The sequence below is a fragment of the Ammospiza nelsoni genome, chromosome 15 (assembly GCF_027579445.1).
Source record: "Ammospiza nelsoni isolate bAmmNel1 chromosome 15, bAmmNel1.pri, whole genome shotgun sequence".
In the NCBI taxonomy this organism is placed as follows: domain Eukaryota; kingdom Metazoa; phylum Chordata; class Aves; order Passeriformes; family Passerellidae; genus Ammospiza; species Ammospiza nelsoni.
The window spans coordinates 12,399,932-12,426,740 of NC_080647.1; the positions used below are offsets into that span (position 1 = coordinate 12,399,932).

At 39.2% G+C, this 26,809-nt stretch overlaps 2 protein-coding genes across 6 annotated transcripts in view; both read right to left on the reverse strand.

Moving 5' to 3' along the window:
• Positions 1–3,364, reverse strand: part of MTMR1 (myotubularin related protein 1) — a 38,266-nt gene extending 34,902 nt beyond the window's left edge. The window contains exons 1-2 of one of the 4 annotated variants that reach the window (XM_059483008.1): positions 3,270–3,364; positions 397–502 (exon numbers count right to left, since the gene is read on the reverse strand). The gene's annotated coding sequence lies outside the window, so the exon portion shown is untranslated. The remainder of the gene's footprint in view (positions 1–396; positions 503–3,269) is intronic. The other 3 variants (XM_059483011.1, XM_059483007.1, XM_059483010.1) reach the window with 3 other exon arrangements.
• A 1,161-nt stretch (positions 3,365–4,525) lies between these two features.
• The window catches only part of MTM1 (myotubularin 1), a 41,714-nt gene continuing 19,430 nt past the window's right edge, over positions 4,526–26,809 (reverse strand). Inside the window, exons 8-16 of one of the 2 annotated variants that reach the window (XM_059482819.1) lie at positions 22,241–22,324; positions 20,917–21,066; positions 19,010–19,198; positions 15,780–15,965; positions 14,542–14,748; positions 10,477–10,569; positions 9,528–9,641; positions 9,035–9,211; positions 4,526–6,786 (exon numbers count right to left, since the gene is read on the reverse strand). In XM_059482819.1, coding sequence (XP_059338802.1) covers positions 6,622–6,786; positions 9,035–9,211; positions 9,528–9,641; positions 10,477–10,569; positions 14,542–14,748; positions 15,780–15,965; positions 19,010–19,198; positions 20,917–21,066; positions 22,241–22,324 — 1,365 coding nt within the window. In that variant the 3' untranslated portion in view covers positions 4,526–6,621. Of the gene's footprint in view, positions 6,790–9,034; positions 9,212–9,527; positions 9,642–10,476; positions 10,570–14,541; positions 14,749–15,779; positions 15,966–19,009; positions 19,199–20,916; positions 21,067–22,240; positions 22,325–26,809 lie in introns of both variants that reach the window. The other variant, XM_059482818.1, reaches the window with a different exon arrangement.

A 26,809-nucleotide genomic window follows, 5' to 3' on the forward strand; every position in this document is an offset into this window, starting at 1 on the left:
ATTAATTTATTTTTTGTGGAATCTGAGGAGCTCAGTTCTGCACTCTGAATAACCCACACAAGAAACCGTTTCAACCTATAACTATAATCTACTTTACTAATTATTTTATAGAGTAATCAAAAGAAAACTCACTTTTGATGTTTTATTCAAAACATCGACTTCTAAAATTTCCTTTCACTTCTCTGTTAATTTTTATTCTCTAGACTTCAATGGCACTATTCTAAATATAGAGGAAAACAGGAAGCAAATTCAAGAGACTCCACTGGATAATGAGATGTTTCTAGCTCTGAAACACTCAGTGATCACTTACCGTTGGCTAATCAAGATAGCAAGGACCCTCCCCATCTTCCACTCTTGTATCTTAAAACAAATCAATGCATTCTTCAGGTCACTTACCCTGTAGTCTCTGGACACACCCTCTGATGGGACAGACCCTGAAATCTGACTCGAAATGGTTGCAGCAATCAGCTGTTTACACCATTCCACGTGGGATCCAGTCGGGCTACAAAACCAGAAATTTCAAATTATTTAGCAGTAATTCAAAATGTGTATTTTGAACAGCACAGATCCAGAAAGCAACACTGTAAGTAATCAATAACATAGTAAAACTTAGTTTGCTTTGTGGGTAGAATGCAACTATTTTATTGATCAAATTCCATAAAAGAATTTTACTAGATCATGTCAGAGACACAGAGCTGTCAGGATGTTAAAAGTGAGGTTAGGGTCCTAGGAACTTGAAAAATATTCTTTTCCTTATCCAGTGTAATTTTTACCATTCATGTGCTTCTTTCTTAAATCCATCCATGGAATGAGTTTTGCCAAGTAACAGGAGCTCCTTATACTGTCCTTATTAATATGTCCTGATTATTCTGTAAAGCCTCAGAATTAAATTACTTTGTGCTAGTATTAAAAAAAAAAATAACTATGCTAATGTTGTATTCTGTATTAAATGTTAAAAATACATGTTGTCTAAAGGGTAACTTCTAGTTAGCTGCAGCTTTTCCCAATTAATGAAATAAACCCTGGATAATCTTTCACATGCCGCAGCACTGAACTGCACAGCACAAAGTGTTTACAAGAACCTAAAGCACCTGAACTGCACTAAAGCCCAGGTGGTGCCATTTCAGAACAGCCCCCTGAACTGGAGCTGCCCACAAGTAATGCCCCACTGAGAGGGAGAAGCAATGACAGTCTGAAGTGCACTAGGGCTGCTCAACACCCACTGGTATCCAAGGACAAACTGGGAATGCCAGAGGGAACTGAGCATTACCACAGCCTCGGATGGTACCTTAGATAACTGCCACTTTTCTTCACACCATTCAGCTGTGCTCATCTATAGACTGAATGCTTATTCAGAAGTCAAATAGAGAAAGAAAATGTTATTTTTTTAAAAGTTAATTTATAAACTAGCTTTGGATTCTATGAATGCTCCACGACATTGAAGTGAATAGACCTACACATACCCAGCACCCAGCAGGTGCACCACACCTCAGACATTAAGAGGGTGGGGTAAGGATTGGTCACCTTAGATGACCAATTACTACTGAAAAAGAGATCTTTCCTTACATTAACTCTGCCACTATAGCTAAGTATAAGGCACAGATCTATGCAACAATGTCATACCCAAAGTGGAAGATCTTTCAAAAATTTTCCCACCTGCACATTCTACACAAGACTAGATCTCACGATCTTGTTTTGCAACTAAAACACATCTATGATAGCCCTGCTTGAACAACAAAGACAACTCTCAGGTTAGTGCTGAACTTAAACCCAGATTTACTTAGAGAACTCCTCACTTGAGTTCTGCAAAAGAGCCCAACACCTAAATCCTACAGAAATCCTTTTCTTACCTCATTTATTTCTCAGTCTCTCACATCTCTTTAATTTCCAGTATAGCTCTTCAGGGGTTGCCTAAGTTTGTTTTCAAATAAGCACTCACTTGTTAATTAAGTAAAGGATTTATTTTTCTATGGCTTATCTTCACAAGGAATCACTATATCAACAGAGCAAGTAACAGCAGGAAAACAAATATGAATGCAGGACCATCCCCTGAGGCCAGTGCAGGGGATGTGACAGCGTTCCAGAGAACACTGATCACACCGAGGTGCCTTGTCCCCATGCACCAGTGGGGCACACAGCAGAACTCATTGCCTTTGCATTCTATCTCATCTGCAGCCACACACATCAGCCTGGCCTGGCACAACCCTACTGGCAAACAAGTGAACTGTATGACAAATGGACATAACTAGGACAGGAAAGAGGAAGATCAGAAGAAGAGAAGATGAAAATTAGGATAAGAAAGTGCATTAATAAGGAACACAAAGGTGCACATCTTGATGACAGAAAATGGACATTTGATTTCCATCCTCACTAGAATGATGGAAATCCCCAGGTTTCTATCGAGAGAAAGAAGAGAATACAGAGACTGGAACCTAGCACTGATTTTAAATATTATTTTTTATTTAGTTTTCATCAGGGTGAGATTTCCATTCACTTCTACTCTTGCTTAAGGATTTTTAAGCTCAATTCTGAAGCCCACCTTCAGCTGGAAACTTCTGAGTGAAGTAATGTCTCTGCCAGGGGCTGCCGGAGGAGATGCGGTCCCACCTGGCACCGCTCTGGTGAGACCCTGCGGACCCACCGCACACACAGACACATAACGCACACACAGACACACACGGGACACATAGACACACACCAGGGACACACAGACACATAACGCACACACAGACACACACCAGAACACACAGACAGCATTCCGGGACACTGCACACACAGACACACACCAGGGACACAGCACTCCGGGACACACCGCACACCGAGAGGGCACAGCGGTGCTTGGGGACAGTCCCACCTCTGCAGATTAAATACACGCACGGAAAAAAATCCAAACCAATCGGGAAGAGACTCAAAACCCGCGGACGGTCTCAGCTCGGGTTTGCAGGACGCTACTCCAATCCCCGGGCCGCCTCAGCCTCGGCCAAGCCGGCGGCGGCACTGCCGGCACACGGCAAGCGCAGGAGGAAACTTTGACAACGGCCGGTTCCCGCCGCGGACCATCCGCCGCTGCACAAACTGCCGCCCTCAGACTGCAGCTTCTGGGGCCGGAGGGGTCGGGGAGGCCGCCCTGAGACCGGGGAACCGCGCTCGGCCGAGGCTTGGGCCGAGGGGCGCCCGCCGCCTCCCCAGCCGGGCCCCGCAGGCCGCGGCGCCCCCTCTCCCGCCGCCCGCTCCGCCCGGGGCCGTCCCCGGCCGCCGGCCCCGCTCACCTGTCCAGGGTCTCGGTGCTGGGCTGCCGCGACCCCGCGCCCGCCGCCGCGGCGCCCCCCGCCCGCACGGCTCTCCGGCTCACGCCGCCGCCCTCCACCGCCGGCCCCGCCGCCGCCGCCGCTCGCTCCATGGTTCCGGCCGCGCCGCCGGGATGGCGGGCGGTCTCCCGCCTCTCCGCGGCGCCCGGCCCGGCCGCCACAGCCCAGCCTGCTGGGGCCCCAGCAGCGCCGAGGGCTGTCACCTGGCGGCGGCGCCTTCCCAGAGGCCCCCGCGGGAAGGCGGGGCCGGGCCGGGCCGGGCCGGGCCGAGGGACGGCAGCTCCCGCCCGCCGCCCGTTCCGGCCCCAGCGCGGAGACGCGGCAGGAAAAGGGCTGGTGGAGGCACAGAGTTCAGCACTGACATCTTTATTTTCCCCTCCCCGCACAGACACGGCAGACGGATAATGTTCACTGCTCTCCCCCGACCCACGGCCTGGCACGGAGGGCCCGGCTCCAGAGCAGTCCCGCGGCATCCAAGGAGAGCGGCCGACATGGTTAGTGAGGAAGCGGCAGTACTGAGGAGACCTGCGCTGGTACTGATCACACTGATCATGTTCTCATGCATGACAGAATGCTCGCTGCGACACAACATCTGAACTCAAGGCAGAGGTTAACAATACATCAAAAGGAGGTAGCACACAAGTCATGTCAGGTACAGCCATAACTGATGCTGGGGGGAAGGGTAAGGCAGGAGCAAATAAAAGAAGGCATTCAAAAAACAACCTTTCTAAATAAGTAACAGAAACCCAGCACAAAACATAGCTGCTTCTCCTCATGTCCATGGAAGGAAGAATACAAAAAACCTAACCTAGCATTCCAAGACTGACATTTCTTATGGGATATTGGGCATTCATTGCTGGTGATGCTAACACCCCAGCTCTGCTTTTCACCCCTCCTAGAAAAGGCACTCAGCGCCTGCAAGTCTCATCCTCACGAGCTCAGAAGCTTCCCCAGGTGTGCTCCTGGCAGGGACCGGTGTGCACAGAGCTCAGGAGGTCTGTGCAGAACAGCCCAGACTGGGGGAGGACAGAGATGTTCTGCTAGCACTGATAAATCTGGATGCCTACATTCACAAGTAGTATTTTCCAGAGCAGACTGGATTAAAATCACCTTTATGTTGGTCTCATATGTAAAAACAATTAAAACACACATCCTATCTGCTGGCTTGAAAAATTGCAAGCCTGCAAAGAGCTTCAAAGACAAATTCAGCTGAAGAGTAATACAAAGTAATATGTAATGAAGTAAGTGCAAAAAGATCCTTTCCATTACATGACACTTTCCCAAATGTAACAGGTTATCATGTAGTGTTTACACAGTAAAAACGATTAGATTTTAGATTTTCAGAACTTTATCACACCGCTCAGAGATGTCACCAATATGTTAAACTCAAATACAGAAACTTTAAATATTCTAATAAAAATAGCGCTTTTTTCTTTAAATAAACCACAAGTAAGTAGAAGGCAAATATACCAGAGTATGCATAGCTTTCAAAATGTAAAATACATCATGAACAACTGAGTATCCTTCTTCATTTATCTGATGTAATGAATCTTAACAAGTCAAGATTGGGGGACAACATTGTTATTTTGGATACACATACTGGAGAGCATAGATGGGAGAATGAAATTTAGAGGACAAAAGTCATATAATTCTGCATATTTAGAGCACACATGCTGTATGCTCTGAACTTCCCTGAAAACACAGTGCAACTCAGTGCATATACTGAATTAAATCCAGAGGCAGTATATTTTTATTCCTTTGAAAAAATACTGTTTTAAATATTCAATGTCCTCTAAACTTTGACTTATTTTATGGAACTATACCTTTAAATTTAGTTTTCATATGCAAAATATTTACACTTTATAAACTTGCAGAATTTCTAATAAACTATATTATATACACTTACACAAAACTTAATTTATATATAATCCTATTATATCTTGCAGATCAAACCTCACCACATGTACAATAATTTACAATGATAGAAGCCTAAAGCATCAAAATATCTCCTTTAAAATAACAATATTAGAGTCCTTTACAGATTCTGACTTGCAGTATTTCCTGGATTGCTTGAATATCATTAAACTTATGAGAATATGCAAAATTTTAATTAAATATCAAGAGCAAAATTTGTACTGTCATAAGAAATGCTAGCAACTATTTAAAAATTACCTGAAAGAAACAAATTAAAGATTTACAAAAAGCCTCTGAAAGGTAGGCTTGAAACTAGAGCTCACTTTAACGTTCAATGTAAGTGCAGACACTATATGCAAATCTTGGATACTGAAGCCCCTTAAATGTTAGAATAAATCTGCTGAACAGGAGTTAAATTAAACAGTAAAGTATAAATGTACAAGCTTTCAAAATTATTTATAACTGAGAGTTTTTGTCTACTTTGGTATAAAAGCTCCTTTAAACAGGCACATTTATTTTTAAAAGACAAACAGAAGCTTTAATACTATGGCTATTGCTGGATATTTAAGCAATGTCTCTGTAGTTCTGTTTTTCATTTTATAAACTTTCTTTTGGAAACATTTAATTCTGTATTAATCCAAAGAATCAATACTGCCCACAGTGATAATTTGTACTGTATTTTAGTGCTGAACAGCTAGCCCAAACAGAACTTCTCAGAAACCAGTACAACTTTCATTTGTTTTTTTTAAAAAAAAAATAAAATCAATTTACAATAAAAAAGTTTCTTTTATTTTGATATCTACTGAGCTATTTGAATTTTTTATTTAGAAGCATATCACTGAAATGCCTTCCATATTTCTATTTATTAAAAAAAAGTAAAATTTGGAATTCTTGGGTAATCAGAAAGTTTCAACACTTCTCTCTGACATCTTGCAATATAATTTATTTTTCTCTCATGAACTCCATGAATGTATTCCTAACAGGAACACAGACATACCTAATTATATACAGTGTTAATATTCCTATTGCCATTATTGTGTTTATTCATGACAGGTAAGACTGAGCATGAATTTCCTTACAAAAACATGACCTAAAATGTAATAAATTAAAGCATTCTTATGAAAACAATATATCAATTTAACTTGTACCAGACCTACCAAAATAACTCTTAAAGCCCTCCATAGCTATGAGTTGATTAATAATGTTCCCAGTCCACAGGTTCTGAAAGGCACGTAATCGAAGAGCTGGGTGTGTTTGCTGTGAAGTCCTCCTCAAATGAAGACAGTTTATAATAATTTGTGTTAGGACAGTCTAGTGTAAGGCATTAGAATATTCCTCTTTAGAGATCTATGTTAAGCACCACTTGCTATTACAGTATGGGAAGAAGCCAACATTTTCTTCAAAATTGTGTTTGCACTTGGGACACCATTTGTGAGGGAGATGTTGATGAGGCTGATGAATTGGATATCTTAGCATTATTTGTGATCTGAAGCTCTTCAAGTCTCCTGATATAATCATCACGCAAGGCAAGGAGCTCCAGGTAACGCTGCTCCATGGGGTTTGGCTGCTGGGAAGAGATCCAGGTTAGTCTGAGCACTTCACAGACCCAGGTTAGTCTGAGCACTTCACTTGTACACAGGCTGCTCGAGTATCCAGGGCTTCCTGGCAGGTGTAGCACATCAGAGCTAAACAGAATCACTCACTGCTGTGACCTGAGAGCCCTCTGCCTTCCAGCTGTCTCCCCCAAAGCCCATCTTGGCACAAAATCCTTTGTCCTAACTCAGTAAAATCAGCCACCACTTCCTGGAACATATGGATTTTATTTTCTTATCTAATATTCTGTGCAAGATAGGTACTTGTATACCTTGACCAAAGCTTTTTTCTTGACTTACTAAAAGGTTTTAGAGTCCAGAAGCCAAATGTCTCAGCATCTTCCAGAAAACACAGTGTTCAGCCAGATTATCTTAGCTACACTGATCAGATTAAGATCCATGTCTTCAGTTTAAATAACTTCTCTCACTGATGAAATTTACTGGAATTTTTAATAGTTAATTTGCAACTTGGTGTAAATAAGTGAAAAAACATTTTTAAGTGAATTGTCTAAGTAAATTTGCAGCTGTTTAAAATCAACTGCTCTGGCTTTCAGGAGATTACTTAGAAAGAGCCTTTGAACTGTTTCCACTTTGAGCTTGACTTCCTTTCCAGACTAATGAAACAAATGGAAAAGAACTATTACAAATGTCCAAAGCAGAGAGAGAGCTTTAAGTTACCTTCAGCTGAATACACCTGTCTAGAAGCTGTTGCTGTTTCACATTTAACTGCCTGTCATTCAAAGCTATCAGCAGTGGAGTTTTAGCAGCAAATGGCTGAACACCTCACCAGTTCAAAACCAGTTCAACCAGCACTCTGAGATGCACCACTCACTGTGCACCCATCTGAGGATCATGGTGAATGCTGAGGCAGCTTTGGAAGTTGGATCAGTGCTGATGTAGGTACAAAGATGAGTGGTGATGTAGGATAATAGTTTTGCTAGCAGAACATAATTACAAGGAATGAACTAAGAAAGGTCATCAAAAAAATGACCAGGCCACATGTTCATTATTCAGTTGCTTAACTGAACATGAAGCATAAGTTTTATATGCAGGAAAAAGGAACATTTTGTCTACAAAAATGGTGAAAATTAGGGACCAGTAGTAGCAGCAGACTGTTGTAGGAATACTGTCACTTGGGTTTGCATATACAAGGAGAAACTCCTGCGAAAAAGCTCTCCCAATAGGCAAACTGCATTTTTAAGTAGATCTATAGCTAATTTGCATGTCTTATAATTCTTTATTTTCTAAAATAAATCTTTATATTCACCTTTTGCAAAACACCCTCATCTTTCACAACAAGCAAGAAAAGCTTTAAAACCAGGACTTCCAATTCCAATAGGCAATGTACTTGTAAAAAGCCATAGCAAACTGCCAGGCTTTCCTGAAGCCTCTGAAGAGCTGTAAATAATACAGGAGATCAGCTGTGCAAAAGGAAGTGTATTGCTTGAAAACTACTGCCTCATTCCAAGGGCTGGACTGTGAAGATTGCTTCTGTCAAGCAAATTGCTCCTCTGTCTTCTACTCAAATCTCCACAAGCTGTTAAAAAGGACAGAAAAGTCTCTATACAAAATCTTTATGTGCCACATGGTGGAGATTTCCAGCAAGACTGTAACAAACACTGAGTGTCCACATGGATTAAAACCACAGAACTGAACTATGTGTCATTTGATAAAAGCTTTTCTGGACTTCCAATCTGATCTACTTGTACAATTTTCAATAACAGCTTTCACCCACAGTGTAAACAATGCTGGGTCATCAATGTTACATAAAAAAATTAAATCTTACCATCAATTCATACAGCTTTGAAAGAGAAAGGACTCAGCAGGTCATTTAATTTGTAAATTGTTTCATACCCTCTCTAAGCAAAAGGAGAAAGACCAAGCAGATGCAACTGTGTGTTGCTAATGCCCCAACTCTTCAGGGATCGACAAGCCCCATTTCTAAGCTTTGTCATTCAGGATTTAGTAGCATCAAATGCCCTTAGACATGTGTACAATAAAAAGGGCTAGAAAGAGCACAAGGATGACTTGCCACTAAACAGAGAAATAAGTTCAATGAACTAAGAGACAGCTAAATAATTGCTTACACTTCTTCCTCCATCTTTACAAATAAAGCATTAAAAACTTGAACAGATTACAGGTAGTACTCTACAAAATCTACAAAATCCTTATTTCCAGTCTCTAAGAGCATTTTTAGTATGTTACAGAGAATTTACTTACTTGCTGCCGAATCCTGGGGTTCCACCTGATGTAGTAATTAACCCAGAGCTCTAAATGCCGCATGCTGGCTACAGGATAGAGTGCTCGGTTTAGCTCTTTACTATAAAAAGCATTGGTGTATTTAGATTTGTCACTGTTTATCAAAGACCATAAGGATAACGTTCTCTCAGTCACTTTCTAAAATGAAATCAAAATAAGAACAGTAAATATATGCATAAAATCAAGAAATCCATCATAGAAGCCATTGTTACATTCCAAAATTAGTACACTTCTGGTTTACTTAGAAGCATAACACATTTCTGTATTATAAAGATTCCAAAGCCAGTACTGACAAGTATTTTAGTGACTGCATGGCACTACTCTACAAGAAAAAAAGCCAGTTCAAAATCACTGCCTGCAAGGACTATAAACCAAATACAATACAAACAAAAACTTTTGCTATCACCTAGAGTAAAGACAGAAATGCAATGACACAAGCAGTGGTTTGACCAACCTCTTTTTCTCTGAGGAACTCGCTGTTATACAGGAAAGTGCCAAAGCGACAGCTGTACAAGTGATCCAGGATTGTGATCAGGAACTGCTCATTGAATTCAAAGGCCGTAGGAAACTAAAACCAGGAAAGACAAACTCATTGTTTACATGGAAAACGCAGGGGGATATGCCCATGCCCTGGCTGAAACACTGAAAGTAGTTTAGAAGTGTGGATACATCTACAAATAATTTTTAAGATAACGCTTTCATGTACTGTATAGCAGACTACGTGTTCCAATGACACAAGGTGTTCAACTTTCTCAAACTAGTCACTGAAAAATCTCTTCTCAAAATGTTCTACCTACCTTTAACTTACAAAAAGAATAAAGTACAGAATAGTTACACATACATTTTTACTATCAAGACAGAATAAGAGCTCTTCAGTGCATTCTTGCAGTCCAGCACCACACAGGAAAATAAAGGTCCTGATCTTTAGCCCTAAGTGGACTAAGTTCACTGCTTTGTTTCATTACTTACTGACATTACAATGCTTAAATCACAGCACTCAAAAGCTCCCTAGCTTCCTTTTTAAGCATAGATAAAACAACAGGTGTCCCTGCAGTTCAAGGGACAGCTTCACTAAATGGTCAAAGAAAACAAGAGACCCCATTAAGACAGCTGGGTGCAATTCCAAAAGCTTTCTGCCAGGTATGAAACATCCCTCAGAATGTGTCTGAGAATCCCATATCTGAGAACACCAGCCATGCCTGCACAGCCAGTGCCATGTCCAGCAAAATAACCACAGCCTGTATATCACTTTCAAAAAAGTAAATACACTCTTTTTTTACTACAGCTCAGAGCAGAGGGGTATGCTGTCCTCTTCAAATACTTTTTTCAAAAAAATAAAGATGTAGGGTTTTAGCTCAGTAATCTCTTCACACTGTTACCTCCTGAAGAACATCACCACGTACCTGTTTAGACATCTGCCACACACAATCAATAAACTGCAGAAAGATGGGCGATCTGTCAGTATCAGCATGATTTTTATCACCATGGCCTATTCTCTGAAATGAAGCAAAGCAGCCTCCTGTTAACTGAAACATGCTATTTTATGGCAACAGACATGGTTTCTTATTCGGTACTAGAGCATTAATTCTTTTGCAATAAAGCAACCCACTGTTAAAATTTCAAAATTAGTTACTGCACCAAGGAGGAGAGCTTCAGACACAGAAACCCTGCAAAGCTGTTTCAAAGATATCTGAAATAAATTCCAAACTGATAACTGGTCCTGTTATAAAAACCTGTTGATTTTTAGACAAGCAGAACTGTTGAAGCATCCATTACTTATATAATCAAGACATATTCTGAACTACATTTACATGGAAAGTCTGTCAAAAGCCTAGGTGCGGACTTTGTCTTCCTTTTAATTTTAAGCCACTGCAGGACCTAGATCATCAAATTATCCACACAATCTTCTCTTTCTCCTCCATACTTGAACTTTAATATTCACCCTGAGATAGTAAGCAAACATGAACAAGATCAAAAAAACATTCCTGTTCTTGACCAAAATTAACAGATTATTTAAGTTTTTGTGATCCCCTTATTCTGAGGTGCCCAAAGTAACAATCAAAGGAATTTGCCCCACAGACAAAAAGTAGATTGGGTAAAAGCTGTTTTACTTCCTTTTTTGCATTTGAGAGCTGAGAACAGGTAAGAGATTCAGGGAAAAAGAGTTTCTTTTCCTTCCCTAATTCTGTTTGAATGTACTTGCTGGAGGAGACAAAAGAAAAGCAGGTATGTTGACCTGAGATGTTGTCTATCTGCCTGTAAGATAGCAAGCTTAATGCCTCAAGGACATGAAAAATCACAAGAGCAGTACACTACTCTGTACAATGGCTTCCAAGACAGTTTAAAATAATAGAATTGAATGGGAGGAAATAGAGGGAAATGAAGAATTGCAGCTGAACTCAGTCAACAGTAACAAATGACTCGAAAAGGGCTATAAAGAAGAAAACAAAATTGGCTTCCTTGCTCTTCAGTTTTCATGGTTTGAAATACTCAATATCCATTAAGAGTCATATATGTGTTTAGTAAGGAGTGAAAGTCTGTCCACTTCCACTATAGTTAGCAGTTTCAGGATGTCTATTTTCCATCTATAATTATGTCTCATATTTGAATGCATAAATAGAATTAAATTCTACATAAGCAAATTTATCATCTGGAGAGTGCACTAAATTCAGCACACCTAGAAAAGTTGGGGTAGGGAATTCCTTTTCAACAAGGAAATTTATTGCTCACCTCATTTGATAAAAAATATAGAGAGGAACTATTAAGTGGTCTACTATTTGGTTATTTGATATTAAATAATCCAAATTGCAACCCTGGTATCATAAAAACATGAAGCTTGCACCAACCCAGACAATGAAAATAATGCTCTACTCTTCAACTCCCTACTAAAGGAAAATGAAACAACAACAGTTTCAGAGATGAGGTTCAGGAACTACTCTAACTGCACCAAGTGTCTACTTCTTACTATTCAAAGTCACAATTCTATCACATAATTACCAAGCTAAAAAGGAGTATGAATTATCATAATATTTTCTGCTTGCATTATACTTTTTTTTATCATAGAATAGTTAAGTTTGGGAAAGCCCTTTGAGATCACAGGGTCCAACTGTTAACCCAGAAGTGACAAGTCCACCCCTAAGCCATGTCCCCAAGCAACACATCACGTCTTAAACCTCTCCAGGGAAGGTGACTCCACCACTTCTACAGAACACTCCAGAAAAGACTGACTTTCACTATAAGCTAAATAACCCATCAAACAGAAATTTACAGTACTCTCAGATTACAGCAGATGGCTGAAGAGTGGCTTCAACCGTTTCCAAAGATTGTTACTTGACTGAGCAAGTTGGGAAAATAGCAGTTTAAGCAAAAGCAACTGCTTAAATCACTCTTATTGCTGTTACATTGTCAGACATGAACCAATGGACTGAGTGAATCATCTGGAAGGGATGCCAAGTCCTGCCTCATTATTTGGAAAAAACCATCTGTTGAAGGAGAACAAAATCCTTTGATTATCCAACTAAAATGAACGGTTTAACAAAAAGAAACATAGATTATTTGAATTTATTAATAATGATGAAGAACACACAGATCTCTTTTTAAGCTCTGTGGTAAACCATAACACATGTTTTTGACTTCAAGTGCCCTAGTTATACCATCTAATTTTATCTGCATCCTGACTCTTAACTTTTTGAAGTATAAAATAAAACGTGAGAAAAAAAAAGTCAAGCCATTGGCTTCACATTTTCCTGTGGCTGTACCAAGACAGAATACTTAAAGGTCTATAGAACATATCACTGCTAAAGGACCACAAGTAAGTACACACAAAACCAGACTACATCAGCTATCACTCCCAAAACACAAACCTCCTGAGCCTCAAAGCACCTTTTGAATGTCAGATGAGAAAACGTCACAGCCTACAAGCACAGGTAAATGGTGAGGTGATTTATGCTGAGTAGCTATACATGGATTTCCAAATGACTACAGCACTCCTACATGTTTGCAAATGTAAAATGGGCATGAAACACACAGGTAGGTATATTTTTCCTTTTCTTGATTTTTTTCTAGATTGCCTATTTTCCAAATTTTAGCAATATTAATATCTTTAGGATATTCCACTAGGGACAAAATATCCATGCAAGTAACTTCTACTGAAGTTGTAGAAATGTCTTACTGTGGATTACAGGGTTCAGCTCCAACAAACAACACTGTTGTAATGTTTATAGCAAGTAACAGCACAGTTTCCACAGCAACCTAATCTGCTCCTCCAGGTTCCTCATGTAGACTTCCTGGTTAAATGGTTAGCTGCCACATTTAGAAAAAGTTCCACTAAGACTTTGAAAAGTTTTCTAACACAAAAAGGATGAACAGGTGCCTTCCAACTTAGAATACTCTGTGAATTTTCTGTGAAAGTTATTCACATACCAGTGAAATATTAAGGACTTCCTATGGAAGCAACTACTTGAACTTCTGAGCTTCTAACCTTCTGCTCAGAAGACAAATGAACAGAAGCTGAGCCAGCATTACCAGTAACAGCCTCTTGGGAGCTATTACAACAAGTTTAGAATATTTGGGAATCAGCATGCAAAATCTCTCTTAGAAGACACTGGTCAGACTCATTCATCTGTTCCTTGTGACAGTCAAAACAGTCCAAAGAAAGAGTGATAGAGAACCTTATGTCCCAGCTTTATCTGTTCTTCATCTGAAGAATTTGAGAGGACACAATTTTTCTGCCTCCTTATTTTCTTTCTGCCTCTGTATTTTCTCAATAACCACAGTGACCCTAGCAATTCCATGTAGCCATGATATTTTCTGAAAAATCCTTTCCTTAGGATTTTTTCTCCTGAGAAGCTGAGTGGCCTCAGGAACAAAATGTAAACAATGGTTATCTGCTGCTGTGGAATGCAACAGGTGCATCTGTGATTGGTCTCATCTGCTGCTGTGGAATGCAACAGGTGCATATGTGATTGGTCTCATGTGATTGTTTTAATTAATGGCCAATCAAGTCAGCTGGCTCAGACTCTGTCTGAGACACAACCTTTTGTTATAATTCCATTCCATTTCTATTCTTAGCTAGCCTTCTCATGAAATCCTTTCTTCTGTTCCTTTAGTATAGTTTTAATATAATATATATCACCAAATAATAAATCAAGCCTTCTGAAACATGGAGTCAACATTCTCATCTCTTCCCTCATATAAGACCCCAGTGAACACCATCACAATTCCTTTTGTGCTTTTAAAAGGATGCAAAGGACAACATGAGTTCTCAGAGAAAGAATAGCAAGAAAAATATTGATCAAACAGGTCCAAACCTAACAGTTCTGCTCAGTTTACCTGGAAATGCTTTAAATCTAAGTTCAAAAATAATGAAAGGAATCATCAAACCCTGACACAAAGTGAGCAGTTTAACACTGGAAGCATTTAAAAAAGTTAATACAGCACAGTCTTTGCAATTATCTTGTAATTCTTACCGATGCAAACTTGTGTCCAAAGCTGATCCACTCCTTCTGCACCAGAACCTCAAAGCCTTCTATGGTTCTGTAGTAGCTGTCCAGCATGAGCATGGCCAGGGAGGTGAGCTGAGCCGTGCGGTCCCAGCCATCGCTGCAGTGAACCAGCACCGAGCTCCGGCCCGACGACACCTTGTCTGCCACCTGGATGGCTCCTGTCAGCACCAGCTGGCCAGACAAAACACACCAAACACACACGGCTTATTTCTGCTCTAATGGTAACTCTGTGTTCATTTCTTTGTATCTGAAATAATGCTGTTTCCATTAAAAGGCCTGAAAAGAGCAGTGTAGTTAATTGGAAAAGAATTTTCTGGGAGATCAAGTGAATTTCTATAAAAATAGAGGAACAGATTGGTTCCCTAATCCCTTAGTAAGATCAAACTCATCTCACAGCAAATTCTTAAAAAATGGGGCAGAAAACAGTAACCTTGATAAACCAAAGAACATAAGCTTCTTTTTCAAAGAAAGAGGGGATTTACCATAGGATATACTCTCTAAAAATTCAGTGTTATTTCATTTGACTCCTTTCTTTGAACCAAATGACTGAATTATCTCAGTTGTTGGAAAAAGGAGCTTGCACCCTTCTAACATACTTATTTTCCAAATATTAAATTAAGACGAAAATTTTATCAAGTAGGATTCATTACATAATACTCTAATTACTTTTGCACAGCTATACTTGAGACAAAAGATCCAAAGGTCAACTAGTAAGAACACTGGTGAATTACCAGCTCAAGTATTTTATTTGTGCTACCAGATGAAAATTACAGATTTACAAATAAATTTACAAGATTTATTTACAAAACTGTAATTCATAAAATAAAGTCACATACACACTGACAACTAAAGTATTTACTAATATCTCACAATGACAGTCATTTGCAGGCCTGTATTGCAAGAAACCAAAATAAATCAGTTCTCATGCATATAAAGCCAATCAGACTAAGAATGAATTCTTCTACTAAAGACTCTTAACTTGAGGCATGCAACAAACACTCAGTTTCACCTGTTGCTTAGTTACGAGTGTCATAACATACTCTAAGATTAGCTGGCAAAAAAAAGCCAACACTCAGAGATATTGTTTTTGTAGTCCAAGTAGTTTGATGTGTTCTAGGACTATTTCAAAGCTTAGCAAAGAAAGTAATGTATGACATGACAGATTTGGACAAATATCTTTCAAACAATCAAGGAAAAGTTACCTTTATATGTTCTAACCAATGGGTTGATTCCAGACTTGACAACCAGTGTGATTCTTCCACATTAGGATAAACAATGTCCTTCAGCTTCTTCAAAGATTCCCGCATGACATGAATGTTATGGATGTCCAAGAAGGTAAGTTCTGCATTGGGATATGCATCTTCACCTTCATATCCTCCCCCAGTTGCCTACAAACAAGAGATCTGAAATTAACTTTAGTCATATATACACTCTTTTCAACAGAGCTAGAAAGAATGAATGACATTTGACATGGAAATAGACAAAAGTGATAAAATGTTTGCCCAAGTAAATTTAAGAGTTCAGTTAAGAATAAGATACCTTTAATTTAAAAATTATGTTCAAGAATCTTAGCTTCTGTCTTTAAGAAGTAAATTAGCAACAACATTAAAGCTTACTTTAAACTTTCTAAAACTTCATTTTAGTGCTGAAGACTAAACACATATTTAGACTGTTAAGATATTAAAGAGCCACATAAGTGAAAAGTCTGCTCTGCTGCTGCTCTTTCAAAACATTTCACCATCACCACTACAGAGGATGTGCCTGGTCACAAAAGGAAGCAGAAAACCCACACATATTTGAGGGCACAAAGCCACCAATGAGACTTTCCAAAGATAAACATGAAATTGTTTTGGGTTGGAAAAGACCTTTAAAATCATTGAGTCCAAGCATTAATCCAGCAGTGCCAAGCTCACCAGTAAACCACACCCCCAAGTGCCACATCTTTTAAATACTTCAAGGGACAGTGATTCAACTACTTCCCTGGACAGCCTTTCTAGAAATAAAACTTCCCTGATATCCAATTTAAACTTCTCCTGGTACAGCTTGAGGCCATTTACTCTTGCCCCATCACTTGTTACTCGGGAGAAGAGCCTGACCTCCACCTGGCTACAACATCCTTTCAGGCAGTTGTATGAAGCGATAAGGTCCTGAGCCTCCTTTTCTCCAGACTAAACATCACCAGCTCCCTCAAGCTTAGAGTGCTGCAAAATTGCAACATTTACTGCAGACAGCAAAAAGATACCATAAATTTGGATAAATATATTTTGCCTTTATATGCCATTGCAGGCACCAGCTATACATCAGACAAGAGCCTAAAGCACAGTGTAGCCTTTCCCCATGAGTGCCACCTACACTGCTGTACAGCAGCACAGTATCTCTATTCTATTCTATCTCTTTTCTGAGATGTGGGGTTATTATCAGAGTTGTCAGGCTCTGCAGTGAAAGAAGCAATGAGTGTATTTTTCTCTTTCCTTTGACTGTTATGAAGTCTTTGTGAGGAATGACTGCAATTTCAGCATCAGGGCTGCTGTGGCTCCTGACTGTCTTGACCCATGTACAAGGAACACAGCAGTGCATGAGTAGCACAGCCCAAGATTTTGCTTAGACAAATCTTCACAGCTGCTCATAAAATATTTTCAGAGTTGATCAACACTGATTTGCACTTTTTACATCATTCTCTCTCAGACCCAGAAATGGACCCTACTGTGTCCACTGCTCTGATTGAGCATTTCACATTTAGATATATCTTCATTAATTAATACACGTACATATCAAGTTTGTCTATAAGACATTACCTCAAATTTTTCTGCAGTTCTTGGACAAACTCAATTTTTTACCCCATTTGTTTCAAAGTTGCAACTGACAATCTTTCCACAAGGTAAACAGAATGATGACATGTTCTGTTCACCCATAAAAATTCATTGTGCAGTGGATAATGGGATTTGTACAGTTAAATGCAAACAATTGAGGCAGACCCTCAAAATACAAACCATCAGGTTAAAACAGCCCCTAGGATAGAGTCTCTGAAAGAAGGTGTGCTATACACACAAACATGGTATCAAAGCTTAACAAACTACATTCTGGATTACAGAGAAGGCTGTACAGGTACAAATAGGTGCACCCAACCTGCACAGAGTAAACTTCCAGTATTATTGTCCCCCTTGAATTATTACTGTTATTCTTGAAAGCAACTTAACATTTGTTACACATAAACCTCTTAGATGCAAACAAGTTTTTTACCATTTCATATTCCTTTCAGCACAAACACTGAAGAGGACTCATTTCACTAAACTGGTGTTTGCTTTGTTCCACAGAACTATTCGGAAGCTGGAATTCCTTCTCTCCAGGTAAGCACACTTGTAATTTCACTCAGGTCTCAAAACCCTCTTGAGCTCAGCCCTCAAGCTCTTTGCTGTGCAGACACACACCTTCACTAGTAAGCACTGAAGAGCACGTCCCTACATTTGTGTTTGCTAAGGGACTATCCCCAGGCGTGGCACATTCTCTCAAGACAAAAGCATTAAACGTGTCTCCTTCACCACCACTCCCTAACATGGTTTCTGCATATAAAGATGGAGCACATCCCTGTCTATTGTGCTCCATGCCAAAAACAACACTGACACAGTGTACTGGCATTATCTGAGCTTGCCTAAATAATCTAATCCTCAACAGGGCTGAAGGGGAAGCAGAGAAGAAAGCAATCCACAGGGATACCTTTTCTTCCTGACAGGTTAGAGAAGATGATTTTTCAAGATGTGTTCCAGCCTGGGCTGATATATGATTCTGATCCCATTTAGGTTTTGATTACAGATAACAAACAGCCACCCTACCCAATGAAAGTATTGTTTTTGTACTTACCAACTGCAAGCACCTGGGGAAGAACAACAGGTACCAAGGCATCCAGGATCATACCCATACTGCTATTTACACTGCAAACACCCAAATTAACCTATTTATCACTTTCTCTTTATTTGATGGATGCCAGGATAGGTCTGAAGTAGACCATGTAACAGTTAGCAAGACCCAAACAAAGGATGCCTGTCAGTGAGCTTGGCTTTATGCACACATCCTTTCTAGGAAGGAGTTTTCCCAGAGCATCTGTAGATTGCCTGTCATTCCAACAGGGGACATGCTCTACAGACCAGTGCATAGTGGAGTCATGCCTAACTTCAGTCACATGCTAAGATTTGTGCTTGGCTGAGAATAGACAAGGTAAAGCATATCTGGAAATCCACATATGGTCCTGAAACTCTGCTTAGGGACCTACTTTAGACACCCATGTCCTTTCATGGCCTTGAGGCCCAGTAGTTGATTATGTACATTTATCTAAGTTAAGATTACTACTATTCCCCAAAACCTCTTTACAGATAACTGTGAAACAAGTCTGCTCCTCATTCTCTTCAAAACAAAGACATTAGAAGCACCTGTTTACCTTGTTTGCAACTGCATTGACATTGGGCCTTGCATCATAGATGGTCAGTTTGGAGATCTGCCCGTTGGCCTCCCTGATGATATCGAGGTACCTTTCATCATCCTTGTTCCGCTTGCCGCTCATTCCCACCAGGGGCTGACTGCAGCGCATGATCACAGCCTGGGTCTCTGGGTGAACCCACGACAGAACCTGGCCACACACACAGCACAGGAAACTCATTTTAGTACAAAATCATAGCTTAAAGCTCTAGTCTTTAAAATACACAGCATGAAAATTAACACCTTTTTTTTTACTTCTCCAAAATAAAATCCCTTGACATCTCAACTTCTTCTAGTCTTATAAGATTTAATAATAATCTTCAAAAGAGTTCTCTTACATATTTAATGCTTACTGGAATCATACTTACCTATATAATCCAATGTATTTTAATATTTTCCTACGTGTCTTAGGTTACACAAATATCCTTAAAAGTAAACTAGTAACAAACACAGCAATCTCTGCTGAAACTAAAATCAACCCAGGAAAATGAACTGATTGTAGAAATGGTGACTAAGATGCTCCAATTCTACAAGAACAACTTTTCCCCTTTTTGGAAAAGGAAGGGAAGTTGAACCTTCCTGCAGTATCTTGAATGCTTTCTCTTCTCTTTAAAGCACATTTTGTTCCTCAGCCCTCTTTACAAAGAGAAGGCACTGGAGTGAAGCACATGCTGTCTTTGTTGTTCAGAGCCAGAGAGAACTTGCCACAAAAGACAGTGAGCTGCCCAGGGAACAGATGATTAAAGATAAGCAAGAAACACAAGAAACAGGCAAAAAAATTGTAATTTCATTGTTGAAAAACATTAAGAAACAGTATTCTCACCCACTCCACAGGTTGTGGGTTACAGACTAAAAGAAGATCAGCATTCAAACAAAAAACCCCCCAAAATTCAATCCTCAGAAACTGTTCATTCCTGAGGTGTAGATCAGAAACAAGATCTGCCAGGGAGGATGGGGTGAAGGTAAGTGGCTATTTCTTGACAAGAATGAAATTACTATTTAAAATTACTATTTTAATAAAATTACTATTACCAAGGTAATTACTCACTGTACAGGCATACCAAAAGGCCTGTCATGAATTTTGGGGTGACAGGGATGACACCATTAGGTTATTAGAATTATATGCCCAGGCTATACATTACACATATGTATTCTATACACATTACATATTATACAGATATGTGTGTATATATAGTAAATTTATAATTATATACCTAGTCTGTCAGTAAATATACCATATCTAATAAATATGTGTCATATTGAGCTGTGCATCTGTTTGAAACAGATTTGAAGCAGCTTTCTGATACTGTCTGAGACTCTAGCACATCTTCCAAGTTTGCTAAAGGGAAATACCAGTTAAAACAAGAATTGGGTTAGAAATTAGTATTTTCTATAGTACTGTAAAGAGCTGATACATAAAATTCTCTTACTGTAATGAAATAGAATTTTCATTACAAAAAGAGACTGAGGCCTTATTTTAGGACTGACCAGTGGAACTATGTTTAAATGCCATGTGGTTTGCTTGCAGGACAACATTTGTGATTACTTTTTATGGGCACTCAGCAACAATAACGAGTGCATATGGCAGTAAGGCTCACTCCTCATCAAGGCAAACTGCACTGCTGGCCACTGTTACTGGGCAAGTCAAGTTAAAACCAATGAAGCTGTCATGGGTGATGGGGGAAAAACGGAAATGTGGTTTGACCAAGATACCAGTTTCAAGCAGAAAACCACCAGCCAATCAAAACTATTTTGCCACAACCATTTCCAAAAAAAAAGCATCCTCTGCTTCATGTTCACCAGGAAGTTGTCTGGATGTAACTTATAACAAGCTACACTTTCAGACAAGTTCCATCAGCCAATACTCACTGGGATTCTATTTCGGGACCTAAAGGCAGCAACTTTCTTGAGATCCTCATCTGTGGCGTTGTAGGGCACGACCAGGAGCGAGGGGTACGTGTCACACAGCCCGTAGTGCTCGTTAATGAAAGTCACCCGCCACCGCTCGTTGGGCAGCCCCTAAAACACAACGTGCAGTTAGTCCATGTGGTTTTGGCTGAACAAGTAATAATTCTGCTTCTGAGTTTCACATGACATTATGGCCACACAGCAACAATTTAACTAAGTACCATGTCAAAGGGATAGAAGCAAAAAAGATTACCAGCTCATTTCAGATGGATTCAGCCTAAAACAGCTGCAGAGCCATCTCATACCCTTATGCACACAATTCTAGCCTTATAGTAACTTCCAAAACAGTTATTGAAACTAGGAGATATATTTCTTCAAATGTGGGATTGAGGAAAGAAAATTACCTTCTCTCCTTGCCTAAAGCTCTGCTTTTCCACCTTGCCTGGTGAAGAGAGACTGTGGAGGAGAAAGTCACACTATAACCTTTCTTCCCTGTAGCCTGGTACTACCATCAAGTTAAAAGTAAGATTCAGGGTAACTTTCTTACAGAGAAAGAACATCATCTAGTTGCACTCTGACCAGTAAGGCATTTCCAGGAGAAATACTGATAAGTCCTCCACACATGCACAGTGGGCTTTGTGTGGGTGTTTGTATTTTACCTTTTTTGGGCCTTAGGCTTCTAACCATGAACCAAAAATCTACAGGGGGTAAAAAAATTAAGGAAGTTCTTATTGTTTGCTATGTAATTTTTTAATGTCATACTTTAGTTATCTAACAGACATTTTAAAATGAAATATCATCCTCTTTCATTGATATTTTTCCAAGATCACATAAAGAGCAAGGAAGAATACTCATCTGTATTTTATATATTATATAAAAGACATTTTATATTATATAAAAGATATCTGTAATTTCTGTAAAGCAATGCTGTTTCTAAAACAAGCTGGATTTTTTTCCCCACTTCATTTTGGGAAGAAGAACAAATCCTAGCTATGTTTAGGACACTACAGTTACATATTTGCCACATTCTCCCTACCTGTGCTCACTTAGCAGTGACACATTGCAAGAGGCATCAATAACTTCCTTCAAAGAGCAAAGATTACCTTCCTGTGACATTCTAGTGTTTTTTTAAAGGCTCAAGAGTTTTATTTCTTTCCTTTACTTTTCCTCAAGTTGCAATTCCATCCTCTCCCAACAGCTGATAAGAGAAATGTACAAACAGCAATTCCTCTATGCAAGTTGGGAGATGTAAAAGCACCAGGCAATGGCACCTGTAATAACTCACCTGTCTCCTGTATTCAGACATTGGGTTGTACACCATCCACCCATTTTCAGGAAACTTTTCTTCATTTACAAAGGCAAAAAAAGGCTGTAAGATATAAAAGCAGCTTATTACACCAAACTGACTGCAAATGGCAAATATGAAGGCTCATCATCAGTTATGCCCTAATGCTCACTACAAAATAGGACTGACTGCTCCATGGCAGCCACACTCTCTCCATTTCTATCCAGTATGTGAAAGACTATGGAGCAAAGAACAAGTAACAAAAAAATAAAGAAAGAAATTATAAAGTTTAACTGGTTGGATTTTTTTTTCTTTCTTACTGTCAGGAGATTGAAATATTTTAGAATGGTTTAGTTCCCAAATTTCACATTATCACTAAATAAACCACCGTCTTCTCACCAAATTTCTCCAATAGGCACAGTCTCAATTACAACATACAACATTAGATGCTAAATTCAAAGTGGAAAAAGGTTTTAATTGCTATTCATTGCCATTAGGAAGCAGCTGCCCTTCTGCATCCTCTTGCCAACTGATATTTACTAAGAGAAATCCCAATTACTGTAAAACTCTACAAAGCTGCCAAAAAGAAGTTGTTGGCTGCTTACACTACTTACTTTTTACTTACTTTATTGCTTGCTCTCACAACTTATTTATACAGCAGAGCAGCCTCACTGATCATTCCAGCAAGTCCTCATACCTTTTACCTTCCTTCTCCTTCCAACAAATTCCAAGTGGGCTGTATTACCTAATTAACCCCTTTCCCCTCCCTTGGTTTGTTTCTATAGTTTAGGATGAAAGCAAAAGTAATGTGAGAAAATTTATTTTGGTGGCCTAAAAACTCTCCAGACACCAAAAGGAGCATGAAACCAAGTTGTTTCAAACAAAAAAAAAAAAAAAAAAAAAAAAAAAAACAAAAAAAGAAAACACAACAGACTATGTGTTGTCCTGAGCTAACTGAGCAACAGCACCCAGAGCAGAAACAGTGCAGAGCCCATCATAGCCCATCTGTAATAAAAGAGCTGAAAGTCCCTGAGCTATTAAAAAACCTTAAAAGGGGAAACCAAGCACTAAACTGAACATCCAACACATGCAGAAAACCCAGTAAGCAAGAAAAAAACTTGTGGTCTAAGGTGCTGTGATTCCACCTACAAAGCTCCAGAGAGAAGGCAATTCTTCAAACCTGCACCACCCCCAGGAGGAGGCTTTGAACCTTAGGAAGGCTCTGGGCAATCCTGCTCAGCCCAATAAGTTACACTGCTTTAAACACTGAACAGCTCACATCAAAACACAAAACTGAATCCCCCTCAAAAGGAGAAGGTTTTTCCTCATGTAGTTCAAGTAAACAAATATTTTAAAAAGATGTTACTGCTCACTCAAGATGCTTTATGACACTAGTTTTACAAATTAGAATTTTTAATTAAATCACTATTTTAGAGCAAGTGCACTCATTGGCAAGTTTGCAGAAGTAAACAATGCATTGCCTAGTTTTGTTTTCTGAATGTCTTTACAATTTTTAAAGAGGCAGACCTTCAGTGCAAGCAAATATTACAAATTATTTTTACTAAGTAAACTGCCCTCAAGTGGTCAAGTGGTACAGAGGGAAAAGATGAAGAGGTGGACATCTACTCTATCAGAAAAAAGCTCCATTTCATTAAGAGTAGATGCAAGCATCAAAAGTTATTTAAAACGTGAAAAATGTTATTTAATTGCAAACAAGGAATACAGCAAAATGGGAATATCTCTATCTGAAGCAGTAGATGCAACTGATTTGCTGAACTGTTAATACACAGCTACACACAAGAACCATCCCCTCCTCCCAAAGGAATTTGCTATACCCCAAAGAGCAACTATGCTAAGAATTCACCAGGGACCCAGAGACAAAGGAGAATCTTAGAACAGTACAAAACAGAAACACTGGAATCCTAACAGGTCACCTCAGATGTCTAGAAGGCAGGAATAAGTCTTTTATTTAATTTCCTACTTACTGCAAGTTTCCTCATGAGAAAGTAAAAATTACCCATCTGAAGCCTTGGTAAGTAAAACTCATGAGTTTATTACAGTGCACTGTGATAGCTGATACACAGAACAGGGTTTTACTGACAAAAATAAAAAAGGTGTTGCTCTGAACTAAAAATAAATGGCAGGTATGCTGCTCATGCCACCCACAAAAAATCCACAGGACAGAGGAAAAAGTGCATTTTGTTTTCATCTTTTAAAAACCAGGGTTAAATTTATTATGCATGAGGGGACGGATCGAATCCTTTCTGAAAGAACAATGTCCTACTATGTACAGCATGATTCATTTCAAATGCTTGGCTACAGCAGCTTTACCACATCTGCTACCAAAGCTTACAGTCACACAGCCCTTAGCTGTTTAGGTGCACAATTATTCTTCATCAGTTTTGTTGATATTTCAGGTATTAAAAATTCCTCCTAAGTTGCTCAATAATAAAAAAAAAAATCTTTAGTAGAATAGATCAACCAGCAAAAACCTGAAGTCTTCACAAATCACAGAACACTGCCAAGAACGCAAAGGTGTATGGAGAAAAATTTGGACTCGGATTTCTATGTGAACATTTCAGAGAAAACTGCGTTATACCACTCAAGAATAGTATTTTAAAATTACCAATCTCTAAAATCTGATGACTAAAAATTATTTTTCTTCTGTAAGCATTAACTAAATTTTAGCAAAAGGTTGACACGCACACATTTGGATGTGCACCAATGTGTACAGACTGCACAGGTGATCTGGTGACTACTGAAATTCTTACTCACTGTACCAAAAGATTAAAGATCTGAATTCCATTCCCACCACCCAATAGCTTCTAGGATAAGACTTGAAACACTCAGTGAAGATGGCCTGAGCTTTAGTCCAGCCTAACTGCTGGAGTCTGAAATACAGTAAAATCATGACCCTACCTCAAGCCCACTTCTCCCAACAAAATACACAATTATTGCTGTGTTATGTTGTCATTAAAACAGAGTAGGAGACACACAGATGTAATACTCTATATACAGTCATACTCAATTCATAAAGGTCTATTAAATTTTGAACTACAGTTCACCTTGACTGTAACAAGCAACCCACATTTATAACCATTAGAATCATATACTTAACATAAGATATATGCTTGGATACATTGACATCTTCTGACCTGTGTCAGTACAAGCCTTATTTAGCACGTTTGAACATGACTTATTTTTGTTTGAAAGAAAATGTGATAATGAGCAATATGAAGTAATTTCTACTGAATAACATTTTTTATTGCATTGGGTATTTTATTATTCTAATGCAACCAAACTGATAAACCAAATTATAGTCAACAAGCAAAGGTGATAAACACATATTTAGATCCCAGAAGGGTTTGCTATAGTTCAGGTTAGCTTCACATCTGCACTAATGACCCATATGTTTCTACTTTTGTCCTGAATAATCCAAGATTACAGATTAAATGCTGTATGTTTGTATATTTATGTCTTGATTGACTCGACACTGCTGAAGCTTTCACCTCACAGTACATGAAATCTGAGTGAAATTCTACAGTGCAGCAGGCAAATGGAACAGAAATAAATAGGAAGGAGAAATTCTGCCATTCACAATACAACATGCATAGGTTCTCTGTATCACCTGATGTAAAATTTGAGAGGGGCTATCTCAGTAAAATTCCATGGCTTAGCTTTTTGTGGATACAGGCTCCTTCACATTAGAGCCCCTCACACACACACTTGCATGAGGGGAGGGAAGCAGGGAGGTCTCACACTGGGCACAGAGCAGCTGGGTGGGTATTTTATTTATAGCCTTCAGATGCAGAGGGCAGAGCAAGGTCAGAGCAGAGCAGCACTTGAATGGGATGGCCCCCAAGGCAGGAACCCTGCCAGCCCCTCTCAGGGCACCATCACTCACACTGGAAAGCCTTTCAAATACCACACTAAGTAAAAGTTGGTTGGTTCTATACCTTCTCCACACATCTTCCCTTCTAATCTATGGTACATCCCTCCTAGATGCTCCTTCTCCCCAAATAATACTTTAGGTACTCAGAGTCTCCACCCTGACTTCCATTCATTTTTTCTTCCCTCTACACACACAGAATTCAATTCCTTTTTATCATTGTTAGTCCTGCCTTATGGTGTTTGTGAGGGTCCCCAGGACAAGGTGAGAGATGAGAATCTGACTCCATGTTCTCAGAAGGCTGATTTATTATTTTATGATATTACATTATATTATATTAAAGAATACTATACTAAAACTATACTAAAAAAAGAGAAGGATACAGACAAGGCTTAACATTTTTGGTAAGCTACTTTTTATGCTTCACTGTGCAAATAATAGTTTACTTCCTTGCAGGTGTTAACCCACAATTTCAATGCAGTCTCTATTTTTAAGCCTCCTACAGACAGAGTGCTTGTCTTTAACATTCAATTTCTCCTTCCCATGTAGTGCACAAAAATAATATGTAATACAGTGGTTGCTCAAAACACAACATAGTTCTGTGAGGTAAAGGAGAAAGCATCTGCAATCTGACAATTACAGCTTAACAAGCAGTCTGGCAATATAAATGTAATGTAAAT